Raw genomic sequence first — 19,574 nt, forward strand, 5'->3', positions numbered from 1 at the left:
CTAAATTAATTCCTAAAGCGAAGTCTTTTTAAAAGTTATTTGGACCTAAAGTTTTATCTGTATTTTTGTAAGTATAATCAATCAAAAAGTCAGTTGAAAACATTCCAAAATAATCATTAAATTTCCTATTTATAATAATAGATATTATATATTTATATAATATATAGCTAGATAGTTACTACGTAAGACTTATGATTTTAAAATATTCGTTTTTCTTATAGATAAGTAGTTTGTTAAATATAAAATTTAAAAAAATAATAATTTTGATACAATGATTTTGCCTTATGTTTTCAAGAAAAGATAAATTTCTTTATTTCAAGGTAGATATTTAAAAATGTAAATACCAATATCAATAATTCTCTCACTTAACTAAACAATCAACTTTTATAAACAAACATAACTATACAATATACCTAATATTTGGTTTGATTAATAATTTTTTAGACACAAAATCTAAAACTTATACTATTCTATATAATAATTTAGGACGATTTAAAATTCCAGCCATTCCGGGTTAATGACTATTATCTAGATTCTAGATTACTTAAATACAACTATAACTAACTATAAATAATATGTTTATATTTTATTTTAAATGATAGTTTGTTGATTTTAAAATTATTATTGTAACGGCTTACAGTTATATATAGTATAGTTAATAAGTATCTAAATTACAGTTATATATAATGATATACTTAATATACTTACTATTTGTTAACATAATACATCATTAAATTAAATTAAAAAAAAAAAAATTATAAAAGAATTTAATATTTTACACTGTCTATAATCAATCATCAGTCAATGGTACCAAGTTTATATAGTTGCACTATGTGGAGTTTTTTATGTTTGTCTGATATTGTATCAAAATGACAAGATAAGTTAAACCCGCAGCAAAAGTCTTTAAACAACAAAATAAAACATAAAAGTAGAATTAACTAGATTGTTTATGTATACACACATATACATATACATAATATATAAATAAATAAAAATAATTTATGTATTAGTTAATAAAACAATACGTATAATTTCTACGAATAAATATTAAACTTACTGAAATTATGAGTCGTATATTTAATGTAAATACATCGCATGCTGTGAATTCGACAGAACTATGAGAAAGCTGGTCCAAAAACAAATGTAGCTGCATAAAAAAGTGATAAATTTATAATTTATATTAATTTTAAGGTAAAATATATCGTTGAAATGTTAATTCTAATCCGGGACAAAGGAGATTTGCAATTTTTTGAATTTTTATATTTTAACCCTTTTAAAGTACGAAAAAGTCAAATTTATAGTCAAAATGAAAAAAATCGAAGCTTTTATACTGCCTTAAAATTTGAGAATAAACATAAGAAAATGTTGTTTTTTTTTAAATATTTCATTTCAAATTCAACACATCCATTACTTCATTTAGAATCTAAAGTATTTAATTTAATTCTAAATTAAATACAAAACAAATACCTAATCTTCGTAATATAAAAATAAATTTACTTCTTGATTTATACTGTAATCCAAGCAATTACTTTTTAAGTTTGCTATAAGTGTCTTAGTATAAATAGCCTGAAACATAAAATTATTATTTATTATTAGTTAGTACTTATATAAATTAGATACCTATAGAAGTAAAGGCAAAAGCCTATACTCTATAACGGGTATAAATGTATAGAAACATTGCTGCAGGAAGTCCATTGATATTTATAAATTATACCTAAATATTATATTTTCGTAAAAAATATGTGCATACAATTATTATAAAAACTAGAAATCACTCAATACCTTAATAGTATATAACATACCAGGGTAACCGGGTCAGACACCAAATCACATTCTGTCACACATTTATCTATAAAGTTGAAGACAATTAAGTTTGAAAATGTTTTTTTCATATTCTATTTAATTTTTGTAATGACTATCCATTAAAAGAATGTGATAATACACTATATATTCCTCTATCTACAGATCCATGCGCTGATGCACATTATATAGTAAATTGTAGGCGTTCAGCAAAACCAACCTTGTTTTATTCACTTATTATTAGTATTAGAATGAATTAACTATCATCAAACTTAAAATTTAGAACATTATCTGTGTTCTTACAATTACAATTTCCTACTCTAATACTAAAGCCAACAAAAACAAAATAAAATTGATTCTGTTGAACGTAAATATCAAAAATTTCACGTGTACCAAATAGAGAGAAAAATCATTAAACAAATAATATAATGCTGATATCCTCTTAAGACTACACTTTAACCGCAACCGCATGCGGTGTCACCGTCTTACAAACATTAGACAAAGTGAAAACCGTTTCACGTGAGTAAGAATCACTCAGGCTGTAACTTAAGTTAAACAATCAAATTTTCACACTAAAAAAGAGGAGAACTTTGACAACATCGTATTTACATTTTTTCGATATCAGAATTACAAAAAAAAGTTATTCGATTCCAAAATTAATGGATTTTGAAACAATAAGAACTTTTTTTGTATCAGTGATATATATATATAAAAAAAAAAAAAACGATAACAATTTAAAATGATGTTCAATGTTTTCCTTTTTACAGTGTCAAAATTTAGTTACTTATAGCTCGGACTACTGTAGAATAGTGTACAGCCCGAGTAGTTGTTCTTGGCCACGCGTAATGGGTTTTACTATACCTTTGTCGTACAATCGTAAAACTCGATCGCTGTTGATGTATTTTTGAATTATAAAAATACTACGTATTTAATTAAAATGAACAATTTAATTTGATAGTTAATAATTTTAAAACGAAACTTACAGTGTAACGGGCGCAATATTTATTTTTGCGCTTTTATCCCACCTATACTAAGATACAAAAACGCACATACTAATATACAATAGGACGCATGGCCGTGAACCTAAGACAAATCGCGTTTTAAAGGAATATAACAATTAATAACTGCACGTGAACGGCGCGGACCGCGAGTGCAGCCTATACCTGTTTCGTGGTGTAATGCGACATCAGGATTATGCCCACGTACCGCACTGCGTAGTGCAGCATCCAGCAGTAGAAGATGAGGTCGGACATGGCGTATTTGCCCATCACGTGGAACGTCTCGTAATAGATGTCGAAAAACGTCATCACGCACAGCGCGCACACCGACATGCCCAGCTGCACGCCGAATATGTGGTTCAGACAGCCGATGGCTTCGCGCAGCAGCCAGTGTCTGATGCGCAGCGACTCGACGGCGTCGACCGCGGCCGCGACGCCGCCCGCGGGCGCATCGGGTGCAGTCCCGGCGGCGTTACCGCGTCCCGAGCGTCTCGGAGAACGCGCCAGCCCAGCGGACCTGCCCAGCACGGCGACGTCGTCGTTGACGGCCTTGATCTTGCTGTACAGCGCGAAACACTGTTCGGCGAACTGCGTCTCCGAACAGCACATGGTCACGTTTTGGACGTAGATGAACGCGTAGAAGGCGATCCCCTGCATCGGCGCCGGATCGCGGCCGTCCGGCGTCCACAGCATGCACAACCGCAGCACGTTGACCGGCAGGACCAGCAGCAGGCACGCGGACACGGCCGCGGCCGTGAACACGCGGTACCGGCCGACCTCGGCCACCGTCGTCGGCGAGTACGTCTCGTAGCACCCCATCGTCTCCCTGTACTTGTCGAACCTCGCCGTCACCGAGTACGACAGCGCGATCCTCGACAGCATCGACGTCACGTTCACTATTTTCGGGTACATATCCTTCAGAACTCTGATCGACTGGTTGCTGCACTTATCGCCGAACCGGCAGACGACCGCCGGCCCGACGAACAGCACGTACACGCACGACGCCAACAGCAGAAGCGTGGACAGTATCGGCAGTGACGCGTCACTTTTCCGGTTTTCGTCCAGCGTGTTTACCGGGAACACGCCGAACGTCCTCCAAAACAACACGATCGGCCGATAAGCCAACAATTTATTACTATTATTATTATTATTTATCATCATTATTATTGTTATGGCGGACGACTTTCGAAACACCTATGTTATATGTATAATATGCGGCCCCGATAATTATTGGTGTGCCAATATTCTCGTCCTTTATATTATATAACTGCAGGTTATGTTATGTAACGATATGGCAAATGCCAATAATTTAATATATATAACCGCAAGTATACTTGCGTTTGGTCAGAGGTGTCCAATTTGATTGAGGCTTCGTGGAATTTAATATTGTTTCGTTTCATTAACTTCAATTCAACTTATATACATAGGTACCTACCTACCTATATTCCGACCTTTCGGTGCCTATGCCCTTTACCAAAAAGCGAAGAATACTTTATTAAGTTGCAAAAACATAAATTATACATCTACTCGATTTGACGTTTGGTACTTAAATTACGTTTTCGTATTGTATTTTCAAATTAATCCTAACGATATTCGAGTGCTCACATGATAATAATATAATAGAGTAACATATCGACTTGACAATTTATTGACTTATTATTATACATAATTATTTTCTCAAGTGATATTATATTGCAATGAGCGTTGAACATTTTATTTTAGCGATTTTATATCAACGTAATAATAGGTACTATTATAAATAAACATATTTATTTGAAGAAAAAAAAGGTGAAAAAGTTGGCACAATATAGCTGTACCTATAGGCTATAGCAGTACCTACTGTGTTGAATGGGTTACCGTAATGGATGTGTTAAATTTGAATTCAATGAGTCATCAATTTGCACGAAAACAATTTTGCGCAGAGATATCAAATTTATATTACTATAAATTAAAAACAAAGTTTAGTCGTTAAACTTAAGTAGTTAAGTGTATACCTATAATTAATGGGTATAGGTATTAAAAATATTAATGTTTATAGTTCAAAATGTATAACCATATAGGTATAAAATTGAAATAATAAGAGACTTTAACTTTTCGTATATTATTGATATTATAATGAAAAATCATATACTTAAATAAAAAAAAATAAATACATAATAGTAAATAATAATTATATTTATATTCCGATTTAAACTAATTAATAAAATTAAATTTACTTACGAGTAAGACTTAAAAGTAGCCAAAATCTTCTTAAGAGGTAAATATATAATTTACTATTTTTTATGAATGAAATTGTACTAATATTACCAAATAGGTTGTACCAGCAGCTATAGCCTATATATATGTATATAAAAAAACACGTTAATTAATAATTAATTATTCGTTTTTATTTTAAAAAGATATCCTTTAAAATCTGTACATAATAAAAATATATGTGATAAGTGAATAACACAGTGAATTAATATATGCAAGAAGCCGTAAGACCCTTTCATTTTATTCGTTTTTAAAATATAAAAATAAAAAATATATCGTTAAGCAGTTTACAGTAACATTTTCTCTTACGTACTTTACATTTAGCTAAGATGATATCTGGGAACTTTAAATGTGCCAAAGTTGGGATGAAAAGTTATGGAGTCTGCAATGTTATTAAGTCTTTAATTATTAAGAATTGTTTTATTTTATTTACACATTGAATGTGATATATTAAGAAAACTGATAATTGAATAGTTGAATTATAAAGTATAAAAAAAGTAGGTAACAATAATTAATTGTAAAAATAATATTTAAAATTGTTTAATTACTGATGAAGTTTAGTAATTTTTTAAAAATTATTATCAAAGACCTGAAACGATGTAAATGGAATTCGGATATCAACATATCGCATTAATATCACATTTTATAAATAAGTAAAAAAACAACGGTGTAAGTATACACACATATAATTATATAGTTATAGCAGTACAACCATAACATACAGATATTTTATGAAATATTTGTATATCCAACGAATTTGTTGCGATATACTTAACTTATTGATAATTGTTGGATTACTTCCAGAATTTGTAAAACTTAATTTTTTTTTTTAAATGTTTAAGTTTGTTTAAAAAATAAAAATCAACATTTTTTTATACGAATAAAATTTCGCTAACATAAGTTTAGGTTATTATTGACATTACAAAACTAGTTATATATTTCATAATAATATTATGTATGTTATGGATGTGTTGAAAAAATTCTTAAATAAAACTAATATGGTAGTGTAAACGTGTAGTTTAAGTAGACGATTTTTAAATTTTGTCTATACGTATTTGATTAATATTTAAAATAAGAATATAATTAATTAAATATTAAATGCAATTATTATGAAAAAAAATACTTGAGCCAAAATATTGTCATTATTATATAGATTTTAAATAGGTACTACTACTAAAAATAATAACAATAATTTATAATCAATGTTAATACTAAAAAAAATAAACTGCCATGTATCTATCTTTGTTTTTAAGAAGAGTATTGTTTTATTTAGATATAATAATTTTATGTATTATTTACACTTACCGATTTTATAATTTGTGTATTCAAAGTAAAAAAAATCACATGCGGTAAATTCGATTGACTGATGGCTTATTTGATTCACAAACAACGACAACTAAAATAATTTAAACCAGTGAAAACACTATATATATATGAGGCATTATTATAAATTATAATTATAAGATATATCATATGGTAATTATTACCTCTTCCTTTGTACTATTATCCAACATTTGATTATTTGTATCTAAAATGATTGATTTTGATTTTATTGCCTAAAATATATTATTATATAATATGTAAATACAACATATATATATGGCAATACCTATTTATAGTTATATATTTATATATTTACTTAATTGTTCAGTAAAATTCGAAATTTTACGGATAGGTGTTATTGGGCGTGCGCAAGGTATTAGAGAGTAGCTGCAGATACTGCAGCTGCTATTTTGCATAATCTGAATGCAGTTATCCTTTCGGAAATAGCAAAAATAAGTAAAATCTTTATGCTTTTAATGCTCGATGATTTAATTGTATATTTATTTATTAAAATCTATTAATAGTATAACTTACAATAATATATGTATAAATGAGTATAGGACATACCAATTACCTACCAACAGGGACGTACACAGAGGAGTGTTTTGGGAGTTTGAACATCCCCCAAAATATTTGGTTATTTGTATGATTATTTACTTATTCAATTTTAATGTTAATCGTTATATTATACTTTTAGACAGGTATAATATTAAATCGTGTTTGTGAAAAATCAGCTAAATCAAAATAAAAATTTAATACTAACAAATTAAAATTTTGGTATACCTAATATGACAAAAAAAATGAAAATACTTAAACAGGATTTATAAATAAAATAAAATTATGCTTATTATGTATTATTGGCATACTTTCTATTAGGTATACCTATTATGTATTTCCTATATTTATTAAAAAAAAAGTTTTATTTTTTAATAACTGATTTTCAAAAACAACCCCCAAAACTTTTTTCTATGTACGACATATACGTCCCTGTCTACCAGCTCATATGCAGTAGGCAGAAGTGCAGTACGTACTACCGTGCTAGGTTTCGCCTCAGAGGACACTAATATTCGATAAACGTTTGACAATAAAATATAAAATTTATTCTGTGGTAAAACTTTTTGTCTTTACTCTTTAAGTACCCACAAAAAATAAGAAAGGTAAAGATTTATTGATTAAGAGACACTAAGACAGCATAATTTTTTAAATTAAACCATTGTTTATAATTATAAGTAATAATATTTATAATAAATTACTAAATATTTATGTATATTTTTCTACTAGAATCTCAAAGTTTAAAATAATGTTAAGGGGGTGTAGTGTTAAAATTCTGCATACCTTGAAAAAGAAATCAGCGCACGCCTACGATAGATTTATATACCTACATAAATACACTAAAAGTTATTTGATATAGATAATTAAATATTTAATGGTATCTTATACAACTCAAACAGTACCTAATTAGAACATTTAGGTGGTACATTTATACTTATATTGGCAATTAGTTATTAGTTATTGCCTACCTGTTTCGTTGTGTAGTGCGCTATTAAGGTAATCATAAACAATCTCAGAGAGTATTGAAATAACCAACCGTAGACCAATAACTTCGACGGGGAGTTGCGAAATATCTCATAATAAATATCAAACAAGGCCATTACCCACAATAATAACACTGACAGTCCCATCTGGATACCTAACAAGTTATTGAGGATGTCCACCGCTTGACGAGTCAGCCAATGCTTAATTCTGAGTATCTCCACAGCATTCGCCATCGGATGACTAATTAGCTGCGGCTGATAAAAGTCCTTGTCATACCTGACGCACTGCAACGATTTTTTATAATCTTTCCACATAGTTGCCGACGAGCCCAATATGAACGGGTATTTAGTGTAGTTAATGTTTTCGTTCCGTAGTTTTTTCAAATCATCGTTAATTCCTTGGAATCTGGTGTAGATTATAAAACACTGGGTGACAAATTGCGTTTCTATACAACACATGCTAAGATTTTGAATGTATATGAACAGATAGTAAATGAATAATGATATGTCGGAGGACTCGTTTTGGTACAAATAATACAACCGACTTACGTTTATCGGTAAAATTATACTCAGACATACGAAAACGACGGTGAACGAAAATATCTTGTAATTCTTATGTTGCGTAGATGACGTCGGCGAATACATTTCGAAAGCTTTTATAGTTTCTTTGTACTTATGTAAACTGTCTTTTGATTGAACCATTATGGTTATCCTCGACATGAGAGTGGTGAACGCCAACACTCTAGTGTACATCCCGATCATGGCCGTCGAAAAAACATCACACCAATGGTCTAATTTACATAATGCATTCGACGCGGTAATAAAATTGTAAATGCATGTGACAATCAAGAATATCGAGTACATGTTTTGGAATTTATTATAAGTTAGATCGATATTGAACAGACCGCACAATTTCCAAAACGATTGGACAAGCCACATCTCATGAAATTGTAAGATATGTTGAAGTAGATAGGCGTATTAACATAAATAGGTACCTAATAAGAATTTCACAAAAACGGATAAATACCTAAAATAAGAACAATTATCACTATATATAGCATATTATTATTTATTACAAGCTACAATGTATGGGTTAGAAACTACCCACTAAATAACTGTTTATACTGTTTACAGCAGTTTTGATAGTAATACCTAGTAGGTACCTTGTTGATAAAAAAAAAAAAAAGGCAGGCACATTATTTTTAGTGTTTGTTTACGTATAAGTTATAACTACTTATAAATATTCTAGACATTTATACATTTAACTTATGAATAATTGATCACGCATTATGATTTGTTTAAAAATGGAGTGGACAGTAGTTGAGACAATCGAGTGGTCTTTAGTCTAAAACATGACAATATATAGATATAGTAGTTTTAACCCTTGTTAAAAACCAAATACAAAAACACTAATTAGTAATTATAATATAATATACGATAATTTTTATTTTAAATATCTATATGCAACATACATTTATATATTTATTGTATATTCTATGTGTTAAAGCCTCTAAATAAAATGTAAAGTATACGTATACAACAAAATAACAATCAAAAATACTCGTAAAAAATTATAAAAAATAAAAATTATGACAATATAATAACAACATAAAATTATAACTACAAAATATCATATAGAATATAGATTAATTTTTTGTACCTAATAATTAATATGATCTACAAAACATTAAAACCAATGATAAGTGTACATTTCAAGTAGGTACCTATATAACAACAATTATTGAACAGTTCTAAAGTAATGTGATTATTTTTATACCTAATTATATCAACTATTACCATACTTACCCACTATTGGCTAATTTAGGGAAGATTTTAGTTAATTGTAATCTTTCAATAAACTGTAACTGTAACTATTAATCTTAATTATTATAATTTGCAGGCTGTAATATATTAGGCTAATCAAAAAAAAAAATTTGGTTGGATGCGCCACTGAAAACCAACATATATAATAAATGTAAACGCACCATGTACATTTTTGAAATAATATTAGCAATATATGTAAATAGGTAAGTATTAAAAATAAATTCTATATATTAAAATTTTGCCTAATATTATTTATGTAAGAATACTGTTGCATATCTTTTGCTGCTTGCTGAGAACTATAATATATCTGACAGTTTAAAGAATTACACTTCAATTCAAAGTTTCTTCCACAGCATGATCGACATATCTATTGAAACAATAAGTATTGTTGGAGTAATGTTTTTTTTAATATTTAATTATTTAATTTTTACCGTTTTTAAATCATCTTGTTTTTTAGTCCATTTTGATAATAAATGATTAAGTTGTACAATTAAATATTGAGGGTTTTGTTGACATTGTTCGCAGAAACCATGCTGTGATAATTTATTACATAAAATACAATTTTGCGAAAAAAAATATTGAGATAGTGTTTGTTTCCGATTAATTGTTGTAGTAGTAATATCCGGAAAATGAAAATTATATTTACGAGGTAATTCTGAATACCTAAAATTAGTTTATTAATAACATAATTTTTCTTTAATCAGTGGTTTGTTTACTATTATAATTACCATTTGTTTATGTCAACATTGAGCAAAGAAAAACATCTTTGAAGTGGTGGTATTATTGCTCTTGTGATATAATATTCTGCATTTATTCGAGCAGATCTGTCTGAAATGAAATGCCTGGGTGACCGTACAAGTTTTATTAATGGTAAACCTTTTGGTCCAGCTACAATAAGGTATGGAACTCGTTCTTTCACTCGTGGTTCAGCACGTCTGTCTACTGCAGTCCATTGTCTTAAATTAAATCAACAGTTTACATTTAATATTTATAAATATTTTATGGTGATTACTGATTACATTAAATAATTATTAAAAAAAATATTTAAAAATTTACTTGGCTAACTCTAAAGCAGGTACACATGCACCTGGCCTATATTCATTGCGCCCTCTATATTCTTTAGCAAAAAGAAAATCTTGAATATTTACATTGCCTTTAAAAATCTTTTTGAACTGTTTTTCAATATAACATCTTACTGCTGCAATATCTTTTGTTTCAAATAAAATACATAGACTTTTTTCTAAAATCTAAAAAAAAATAAAATAAAAACTATATTAGCATACATCAAATAAATAGTTTAGGTTTAAAACACCTGATGATATTTTAATTATTTTATTTTATAAAAAAATATACCTTTGACACTGCAGGACAGCCATCACGGCGTACAGTTTCAATACCTTTAGCTTCATACTTAGGTTTTTTTTGTTCAATATTTTCATACATATATCCACAATATCTTTTTTTTGTCTGCATTTTATAAATATCAAATGAGTAAGAAAAAACTATTTGTCTATTAATTATTGGCTCATGAAAAGATATGGAAACTTACTTGCAGAATGCAGGGAAGATAAACTTTCTCAAATTTCAATTTTATTGGTATTGGATTATCTTTAGTAACAATGTCAGCCATTTCATTACCAATTTTAAATGCATCTTCTTTAGACCGACCTTGTAATAACACAAATATAGAATCAGTGTCACCATAGATAACTTTGGCATTCCATTTTTTTGTAGACTGAATTAATGTTATTGCTTTCTCCAAAGTTTCACGTCCTTTGCTTACAACACTATCACCAACCTAAACGTCCAAATTACCTTTTAATACTAAAGAATAAAAAATATTATTTCTCTGAACTGTTACCTCAATACATGGCATTCTTCCAGAAAAATTAGCTGAAGTATATCCATATGTAACATTGGCAATTAATTTTAAGCCAAGTTGTTGGGCATTTAAAATCTTATATAGATGTTTATTATTTTTTTGTTCTTTCATCAAATTTTTCACCTAAATAAATTGTTTATTAAATAAATAAACAAATATAATAAGCACATTTTATTATTATTGTTTACCATTATTCTGGTGTCTAATATTTCTTGTAACATGGAAGGTAAAATTCCTTTACAGATATTTTTTTTAACAAATGCGACTCCAGAAGGAGAAATGGTTAGGTCATCAGTTAATTTAAGTAAGGTTTGAAAAGGTACATTTAAATTAGTACAACCAAATTTAAATACTTCTGATCTATTAGCATGAAATATCAATTGGTATTAATTAAAAACAATCTGTATGTAAGGACATCTAAATACATCTTAATAAAAATTAAATATTTTACTAACTTTCCAAGAAGATCAATATTGCCTAAACATGTTGAAAAACAGTAGTTATAAGCTATAATAATAGACGGGTATAAGCTTTGAAAATCTAACACTATGACCGGATCTGTATAAAATCTTGATTATTCCAAAAAGATACATATACAAATAAATATTAGGTTAAAAATTAAAAATAAAAGTATAGAAAGTAATTGTTTATACTTTGATTCTGGTTCCATAATTAATGGTATACTTTGAGCTGCATTCATTTCAGCTCTTTGTTTTATACTTGGTGAAATAGCGACATAGTTCTTGTTTTTGGCTAAACGTAACATCATTGATTCTACTCTAAACTGAAAAGAATAATAATTTATAAAGTTTTAATAATAATACAGGGTTTTAAGAAACAACCTTTATTTCCAGAGTAGTGAAAAATTTTATCTAGATAATTATTCAAATGAATTTTTTACAATCATTCAAATAATTTTCAACTATGGTTATTCGAATAAAATATTATTCAACTAAATTTTTAAAAATTATTCGAATAATTTTCAGTTATTTTATTTAAGTAATCAAATTTAGAATTGAATCACTTTTTTTTTCATAATTACTCATTATTATTATTTAATAGTTTAATACTATTTATTATTGTTGTAATATTATTATGAAATATTATTATTAATTATTATTTATTAAATATTATATTCATATTATAATATTGTTATATTATTACTATAATTAAAATATGATTAAAAAAAAACATATCTAATCCTTTAATAAAAACAAATTTGTAGGAAATTAATTTTCATATTAAAGATTTTTACAAAAAATAATGTTATTAAAATGTCTACTAATATTTATTTATAAAATATTAATAAAACTATAAAAACCATGAATTATTTTCAAAATAATTACTTACTTGTGAACCTCTTGACAATACTTCATAAAATTGTATACCAAATAATTTTGCAAGTTCACTTGTTCGGCCTATTATATCTAATTGTTGCAAAATATTTATTGTGCTTTCAACTTTAAACAGATAATAATCTATAGTCAACCACCTAAATATAATTATTTATAAAAAAAAAAAAAAAAAAATGAATTAGATAATAACTAATTATAAGTTTATTCTAGTGGTAGAACACAAAAACACACAATAATTACTGAAAGGTATAAGTTTCTAGCTAAAATCCTTCAACAAAGCTAATATTAAAATATTTTTTACCAAGAATTTTTTATAGTAATAAATATTTCTGAAATATTAAGTTTTTTTACATTTATATGTGAAAAAAAATTAATTTTAATTATGTTGCTTTTTTATAATATTGTTCGAGGTACCTAGTTTCAACTTCCAAATATATATATATATATAAATCTATTACCTGTATAAAAGTGTATTATGATCCCACCAAAATGAAAGTGTTTGATAAGAATAACTGGGTACTCTTTGATGTAGTATAAGATATATCATATTTTCAAATGTATAACTTTGAACAGACAACTAAAATAAAAGTTACTTTAAAATATATTTCAAGAACTTAAATGAAATTATTTAACTTCGTGTCGCAGTAATCTCCAAACATCGAGAACAATTCGTCCTTTGATTTTCATTTCTTCATTAAACTCAGAAGTTTGTTCTTTTTCTGTAATTAGTCTAGATAATTCTTTATTCATATTACGTCCTAAATGATGACATCTATCTCTCAAATAACCCCATGAATGCATTTCTATCTAACGTTAGTAACAAAACAATAATGTTATTGACAATCAATTTGTTTTAATTCAAACTACATAAAACAAAATGTGTTAAACTATTTAAACATAGCATTTATTAAATTGGTAAAGATAAGTTAAATCAGATAATACATATTATACAGTGAATTTTATTCTTACTTCATAGCCACAAATAACTTCAGGATCCAAATTATTTACCAACTGAAAAAATGTATTCACTAACTCAATTTCATCATTACAAATAGTTATTTGTGGTTTAAAATTCGAAAAACCATTAAAGTTGTTATTTATTTGATTCACCAAAATAGAACCTGATAAATTTAATGTATACAATGTATTGAAATGTTAGTTTTCTTTTAAAGTTAGTTTACCTGTTCTTAAAGAATTTTCTGACACATTGAAAATAGTATAAAAAATTCCTTGTATACAATCATATTCCGGATCTGGGTTCATATTAATTCTAGTTTGTGTATGTAATTCCATTGTTATAATAGTAAGGTTGTCACTCTAAAAAAAAAAATTAGTTATACTTTTAGTTGTAATATAATGTATTAAAAATAATTAAAATAAAATACATTGCTTGTATTTTCTGAATCAATACAAAAGTTGTGGGAACTTTGACCAACATATATTCCATCTAAAATATTGCTATCTGAACTGTTGGTAGTTCTAAGTGAATTAAAAAAATCAGTTCTTGAATCATTACTTGCATCTGCCTAAAATATATATATATATATATATGATTTTATTAATATTATTATTTGAATACTTTTATTTGGATTATAGTTTTATTTTCTCACATTTAATGAATCCAGAAAAAGAGTGCTAAGTTTTCTTTTTGATTTCAAGCATTTATTCTCTCTTCTTATTGGTGTATAAGGAGAAGAGGTAAAGAATTTGTTTTGACTAGAATTTGGTGTTACACGATTGGTGTTTTTCAATAATATTGATTTTGAAAGTGAATCGGGAGTTATAAGACCCTTATGTTTAATACTTTCTAATTTTTTTTTTTTACGTTTATATTTTGGATAACGTGTTTCTAACCATTTTAATGCCAATAAATATGATGGTGGTTGCTTTAATGGTTCTAAAACTATATTACTCTCAGAAGCAAAAAAATTTATATCATTACTAACAGGAAAGCTTAATGACAATAGATCTTTTCTAATATTTTCAATAACATTATTATGTTGGAGTTGGAGTTGTATATTGCATTGAGTGTTTTTAAAAGTATCAATAAAACTTAGAGAATCATCATACGTAGGAGGTTTTAAATTTAATGTCCACAATGTACTTGAAATACTAGTATTATCATTATCAGTAAAAGATACATAGTTTAATGTATCGTCATGAATTTCTTCAGAACTATTTGAACTACGAAACATATCACTTGTTTGATTACTGTTTGTTTCTTCATCATTATAATTTATTATAAATGTTCTGAAAAATGTATAATAATCTATATAATTTTAGTTAAGCAATATTAAAAACTGGTATTAACTGATCATTATTGGATGAATGTAAATTGGAATTATCCACATCAATACTGGACTTAATTAATGAATCCTTTATCTGAGTTTGATTTGAAATATTACTATTTTCTAAATTTTGTGATAAGCTATAACATAAAAAATAGTAATTAATAATTAAAAGAAATAGCTAGTAACAAAAAATAAATCAAAATTAAAATAATATTATTATTAAGTAAGTAGGTGAAATTTAAAATACTTTTCATTCAATTGCATCATAGAAATAGACAATTCTTCATTTTCAAATTCATTTTCATCTTCATTTGAAATGTTGTGACAGAGAATACTATCTTCATTTTTAAAAGCAATTGTTTCCTTCATTAATAAATTCATTAAATCAATGCTTTGACTATCCCCTAAATTATACAAGTATAATTTATAATTGATAGAAAAATAAAATAAAATATTAAAGCATAAAAAATATTTACAAAAATTTGATACCTAATGTAATTAAAAAATTAATTATATTATTCTTAAAAAAATGTAATATTAAATAATTCAAACCCCTTCTTCCCTTCCAAAATGACAAGGCAATTACAAATATATATAGTAGTACAATAGTATTATTACAAATAAAACAAATAAAAGAATATTAAATTATTGTAATTTTCTATTTTAATTGTTGTAATTATTAAAATTATCTGTAGTTCAACTCTGCAGTGTAATTTATAATATTGGTTTTCACAATATCGCTAATTGCATTATTTTACCATATTATATATATGGACTATAAATAAAACTAATTACTATATATCATCTATAGACTACAGTATATATTATAATATCTGATTTCCAGGGCCAGATATGAACTGCTTTGTCAGTCTTTCATTGATTACACTAAAAATTGATACATTTATTTACAGATAACTATAATTTTAAATGAGCATATGTTTCAGTAATATTAGTATAATAATTGTAATCAATTTGTTGAAATTGATTTTAATGCATTAAAATATTCTATTAACTAGTTTAAAAATCAGTTATGTGAAATATACATTTGAATCTAAGATTAATGAGTGAATGGGTAAAATTTGATACCTATTTATTGCATACTTGGAACATTTTAAATTATTATGCATATTTAAACATTTTTAAAAAATACAGTATTTATAACAGTGAAACCTGACTTAACAGTCGCCTCTTTAAACATTCTAAATGATTAAGTGTTAGTAATAAGATAGGTATTCTAGTATATTTTGACATGTTTATTATGCACTTTTTTTTACTATAGACACAGACCGTAGTATTTTTCTCAAATACCTTAATAACAAATAAAAATCTTAGTTCAAACACAAATAAAATTGTATCTATATGTATATATTATTCCAGTGTTGCGGAATGAAATAATTAGTTACGTATTTATATATTATGTACAATTATACAACTAACAACAGAGTACATAGATACACTTAAAAAGCTAGGTACTCTTTTATAATATATACATATATCAAAACTTTCAAGGTAATTTTATATTATCATTTATAACTATGTGCATGCCTATGTTTTATAATATGTATTAACATTTACAATAGATTTTATTTTTATTAAATAGATATTTATACAAGTTTGACTAAAAACATACTAAAACCTGTCTACAATAGATATCAATCTATAATAGATTCTTTTTATTATCCTGTAACTGAATATTTTATAGTTTATACTATATTATGTATTTAATATTTTTGTGCATAATTCAATTATAAGTATCAACTGAAATAATACTTTCATAATCTATTCTTTAAGTAATACATAAAAATATTTGGGAATTTTTTCTATTGCTTTTTGTTAAAATTAGTGAATACTAAATTCATTAAAACAGAATGGAGTAAACGTGCAATGAAATTTTAAAATGATACTAGTTAATAATTCAACTTATTATTATTTAATAAAAAATTTAATTTAAATAGTTAAATTATTTTGAACTCAATATTTGTCTAATTAAAAAATATATTTGTTGAATATTTGAATGATATTAAATAGATAAATCATTACAATTATGTTTCATTTTCTTTTTTTTTATTAGAAAACACATCAACATAGATCATTAAAAGTAAAACAAAAACCCTACACCCAGGAAAAAAATATCTACACTACTATTTTAAAGTATTTATTCATAGAATATTTTAAACAACCATAAGTTACACATTTTTATCTAATATGGTGATTGATAGAAAAAATGAGTGAACTCACTTATACTAAAAATTATATAGAACATATAAATATATTTAAGCATTAAAAAAAAAATAAAAATAAATTTGTAACTTACAAGAGGTTTGAGACTGGAAAACTTGTGATAAATTTAATACTAAATCTTCATTCACTGATATTTCTAGCTCTGGAAATGTATTTTTAGTAATATTTTCTTTCTGCAAAACACAAATATTTTCAATCATACATTAATAAAAAAATACATCTAAACAACAATTACTATGAAAAATGTTGATAAAAATATAAAATATTAAGGTGGATATTATATTTTAAGTATACCAACTTATTAATTTCTAAAATCTATTGTACATTATTTTAAAATAAAATAAAATGCATATAATTCTTTGATAGATTAGAAATGATTCAAGTGATTAAAAATAATTTTTAAACAATTAAAATTAACAGTATATGATTTAAGACATTAAAAAATTACTTTTATTTTTTTCATTTTATTTTTTATTTCAATACCAAATTCAATTTCTATATTTGATGGAATAATCAATTTCCTTTCTCCACTAAATACTTCAAGTCCTTTCCTTGTTACATTCAAGTCTGTAGATAATTTATTTATTTGTTCCCGAATATTGACCAAACCAGAATTTTCCAATTCTCCTAAAAATATTAACAATAATAAATTGATTGCCAAAAAAAAAAAATAATATTATATTTATTAAGTTTAAGGAGAAGAATATGTTGATACCATTAATTAGCATAGGATTTAAGATGTGAATAGCTTGTACGTCCATTTCATTAGTACATCGACTAGTTTTTGAAAGCCTGAAAATATAAATAATTAAATAAATAATAGAACTAAAAACATAAAGCGCAACTTCTATTTTATAATAATAACCAATTATTATTATTCTGAAGAAATCAATAATTAAATGTAATAAAAAAAAGAAAAAGATTTCTCCCTCTAAGCTCAACTTAAAATTATTGATAGCGGATAAGTATGTTATTTAAATTTAAAATATTTCCAATAAAAATAAAAAGAAGTTTTACTTATCTCAATGACTTACCCAATTTATAAAAATATATTATAATCTTTTAACTTCAAAAATAATACCATTGTTTGTAAAAAAATTTACTGACAAACATTTTTTTTATCTAACTTACCCTTGTTGTTCAACAGAATTCCTATACTTAACAGCAGATAATTTTATATAATTCATTCCGTGAAGATTATAATCTATCATAAACTGTAAATGATATGGTATATGTGCTTCATAAGGCTGGAATATTGTGTTACAAATAGCTCCATTCTAAAAATAAAAATGTTTATATTAAAAATCCAGAATAAAGTAGTTCATTTAACTGATTAGTATAGAATATAATGTATTTACAAATATGTTATTTACTTGTAATAAATCAACAGCAATTTTAGCCAAGTATGGATTGTAGAAAAGAATTTTTAAAAATTTAGTGTTTTCACTATGATAGCCATAAAAAGATCTAAAAATATTAATTTTTTAAATATATAGATAGATGAACTCACGAAGGAATTATTAAACTTACTTTCCACAAACTGTAATAATATTATGAATATGTTTAGATTTTGAATTTGTGGATCCAATAGCCAAACATAATGCTTTATCAAGACTATTTCCGAAATTATATAAAATCTCTTGATTTTTTGTTTCATATGATTCTTCTAATGGAATAAATATATAAGGAAATACTCCATGCACATGTAGACAACATTTTTCCCCTAAATTTTTAAAAATAAATTATAATTATTATTTTTCGTCTAGCAAACTAAAACATTTTATTATATAAACCAAAATAAACTAGAAAAATATAGCTTTCATATTTTAAACAAATATATACTTATAATTACCATTTGGTGTACATCCAAATACCCTAAGGACAGGAACCTGAAGTATCTGTGTTCCCCAAAACTCAGAGTACAAAGAATCAAAACCGTCCACAGGATTACTCATGTAATGGTCTATTGTAACCAAGCTCACGTTTTGAACAATATTAGCATTTTCCATAATTGGATAATTATTTTTGTACTTCTTTTATTATTGTATCATATTCTAATGGGAAAAAATCCT

General features: G+C 26.0%; 2 protein-coding genes and 1 pseudogene across 2 annotated transcripts; all 3 read right to left on the reverse strand.

The window, feature by feature from the left end:
- Positions 1–790: 790 nt before the first annotated feature.
- On the reverse strand, positions 791–3,959 carry LOC112602568. The gene is made up of 4 exons (XM_025350714.1): positions 2,964–3,959; positions 1,498–1,566; positions 1,058–1,147; positions 791–901 (listed from the first exon to the last, which is right to left on the reverse strand). Exons 1-4 carry the CDS (start codon positions 3,957–3,959, stop codon positions 830–832), a joined length of 1,227 nt encoding a protein of 408 aa, XP_025206499.1. The 3' UTR covers positions 791–829.
- Positions 3,960–6,362: 2,403 nt separating this feature from the next.
- LOC112602569 lies at positions 6,363–8,848 on the reverse strand (annotated as a pseudogene).
- Positions 8,849–9,619: 771 nt separating this feature from the next.
- LOC112602567 (DNA polymerase zeta catalytic subunit) lies at positions 9,620–19,511 on the reverse strand. The gene is made up of 26 exons (XM_025350713.1): positions 19,355–19,511; positions 19,033–19,225; positions 18,876–18,969; positions 18,634–18,779; positions 18,218–18,294; positions 17,951–18,129; positions 17,576–17,675; positions 15,509–15,665; positions 15,282–15,398; positions 14,581–15,220; positions 14,356–14,496; positions 14,152–14,287; positions 13,940–14,091; positions 13,604–13,777; positions 13,429–13,547; positions 12,966–13,107; positions 12,269–12,399; positions 12,071–12,184; positions 11,804–11,975; positions 11,595–11,738; positions 11,283–11,531; positions 11,087–11,200; positions 10,790–10,980; positions 10,462–10,689; positions 10,165–10,396; positions 9,620–10,100 (listed from the first exon to the last, which is right to left on the reverse strand). The coding sequence occupies exons 1-26, from the start codon at positions 19,509–19,511 to the stop codon at positions 9,957–9,959; spliced, it is 4,443 nt and encodes a 1,480-aa protein (XP_025206498.1). The 3' UTR covers positions 9,620–9,956.
- Between the last annotated feature and the right edge of the window lie 63 nt (positions 19,512–19,574).

Source organism: Melanaphis sacchari, unplaced genomic scaffold, assembly GCF_002803265.2.
Source record: "Melanaphis sacchari strain LSU unplaced genomic scaffold, SCAv2.0 Contig8_pilon_pilon, whole genome shotgun sequence".
NCBI classification, from domain to species: domain Eukaryota; kingdom Metazoa; phylum Arthropoda; class Insecta; order Hemiptera; family Aphididae; genus Melanaphis; species Melanaphis sacchari.

Bases quoted from the DNA above. Each gene is read 5' to 3' on its own strand.
- LOC112602568 (XM_025350714.1), bottom strand. From the start codon at position 3,959: ATGATGATAAATAATAATAATAATAGTAATAAATTGTTGGCTTATCGG. The intron at 1,567-2,963 runs GTATAGGCTGCA...TTTATGTTTCAG, and splicing joins CGCATTACACCACGAAACAG to GCTATTTATACTAAGACACT. The intron at 1,148-1,497 runs GTAAATTTATTT...TTTTTTATGCAG, and splicing joins ATTACAGTATAAATCAAGAA to CTACATTTGTTTTTGGACCA.
- LOC112602567 (XM_025350713.1), bottom strand. From the start codon at position 19,511: ATGGAAAATGCTAATATTGTTCAAAACGTGAGCTTGGTTACAATAGAC. The intron at 13,108-13,428 runs GTAATAGATTTA...AATTATATTTAG, and splicing joins CATAATACACTTTTATACAG to GTGGTTGACTATAGATTATT. The intron at 10,397-10,461 runs GTAATTATAATA...AACTAATTTTAG, and splicing joins AATGTTGACATAAACAAATG to GTATTCAGAATTACCTCGTA.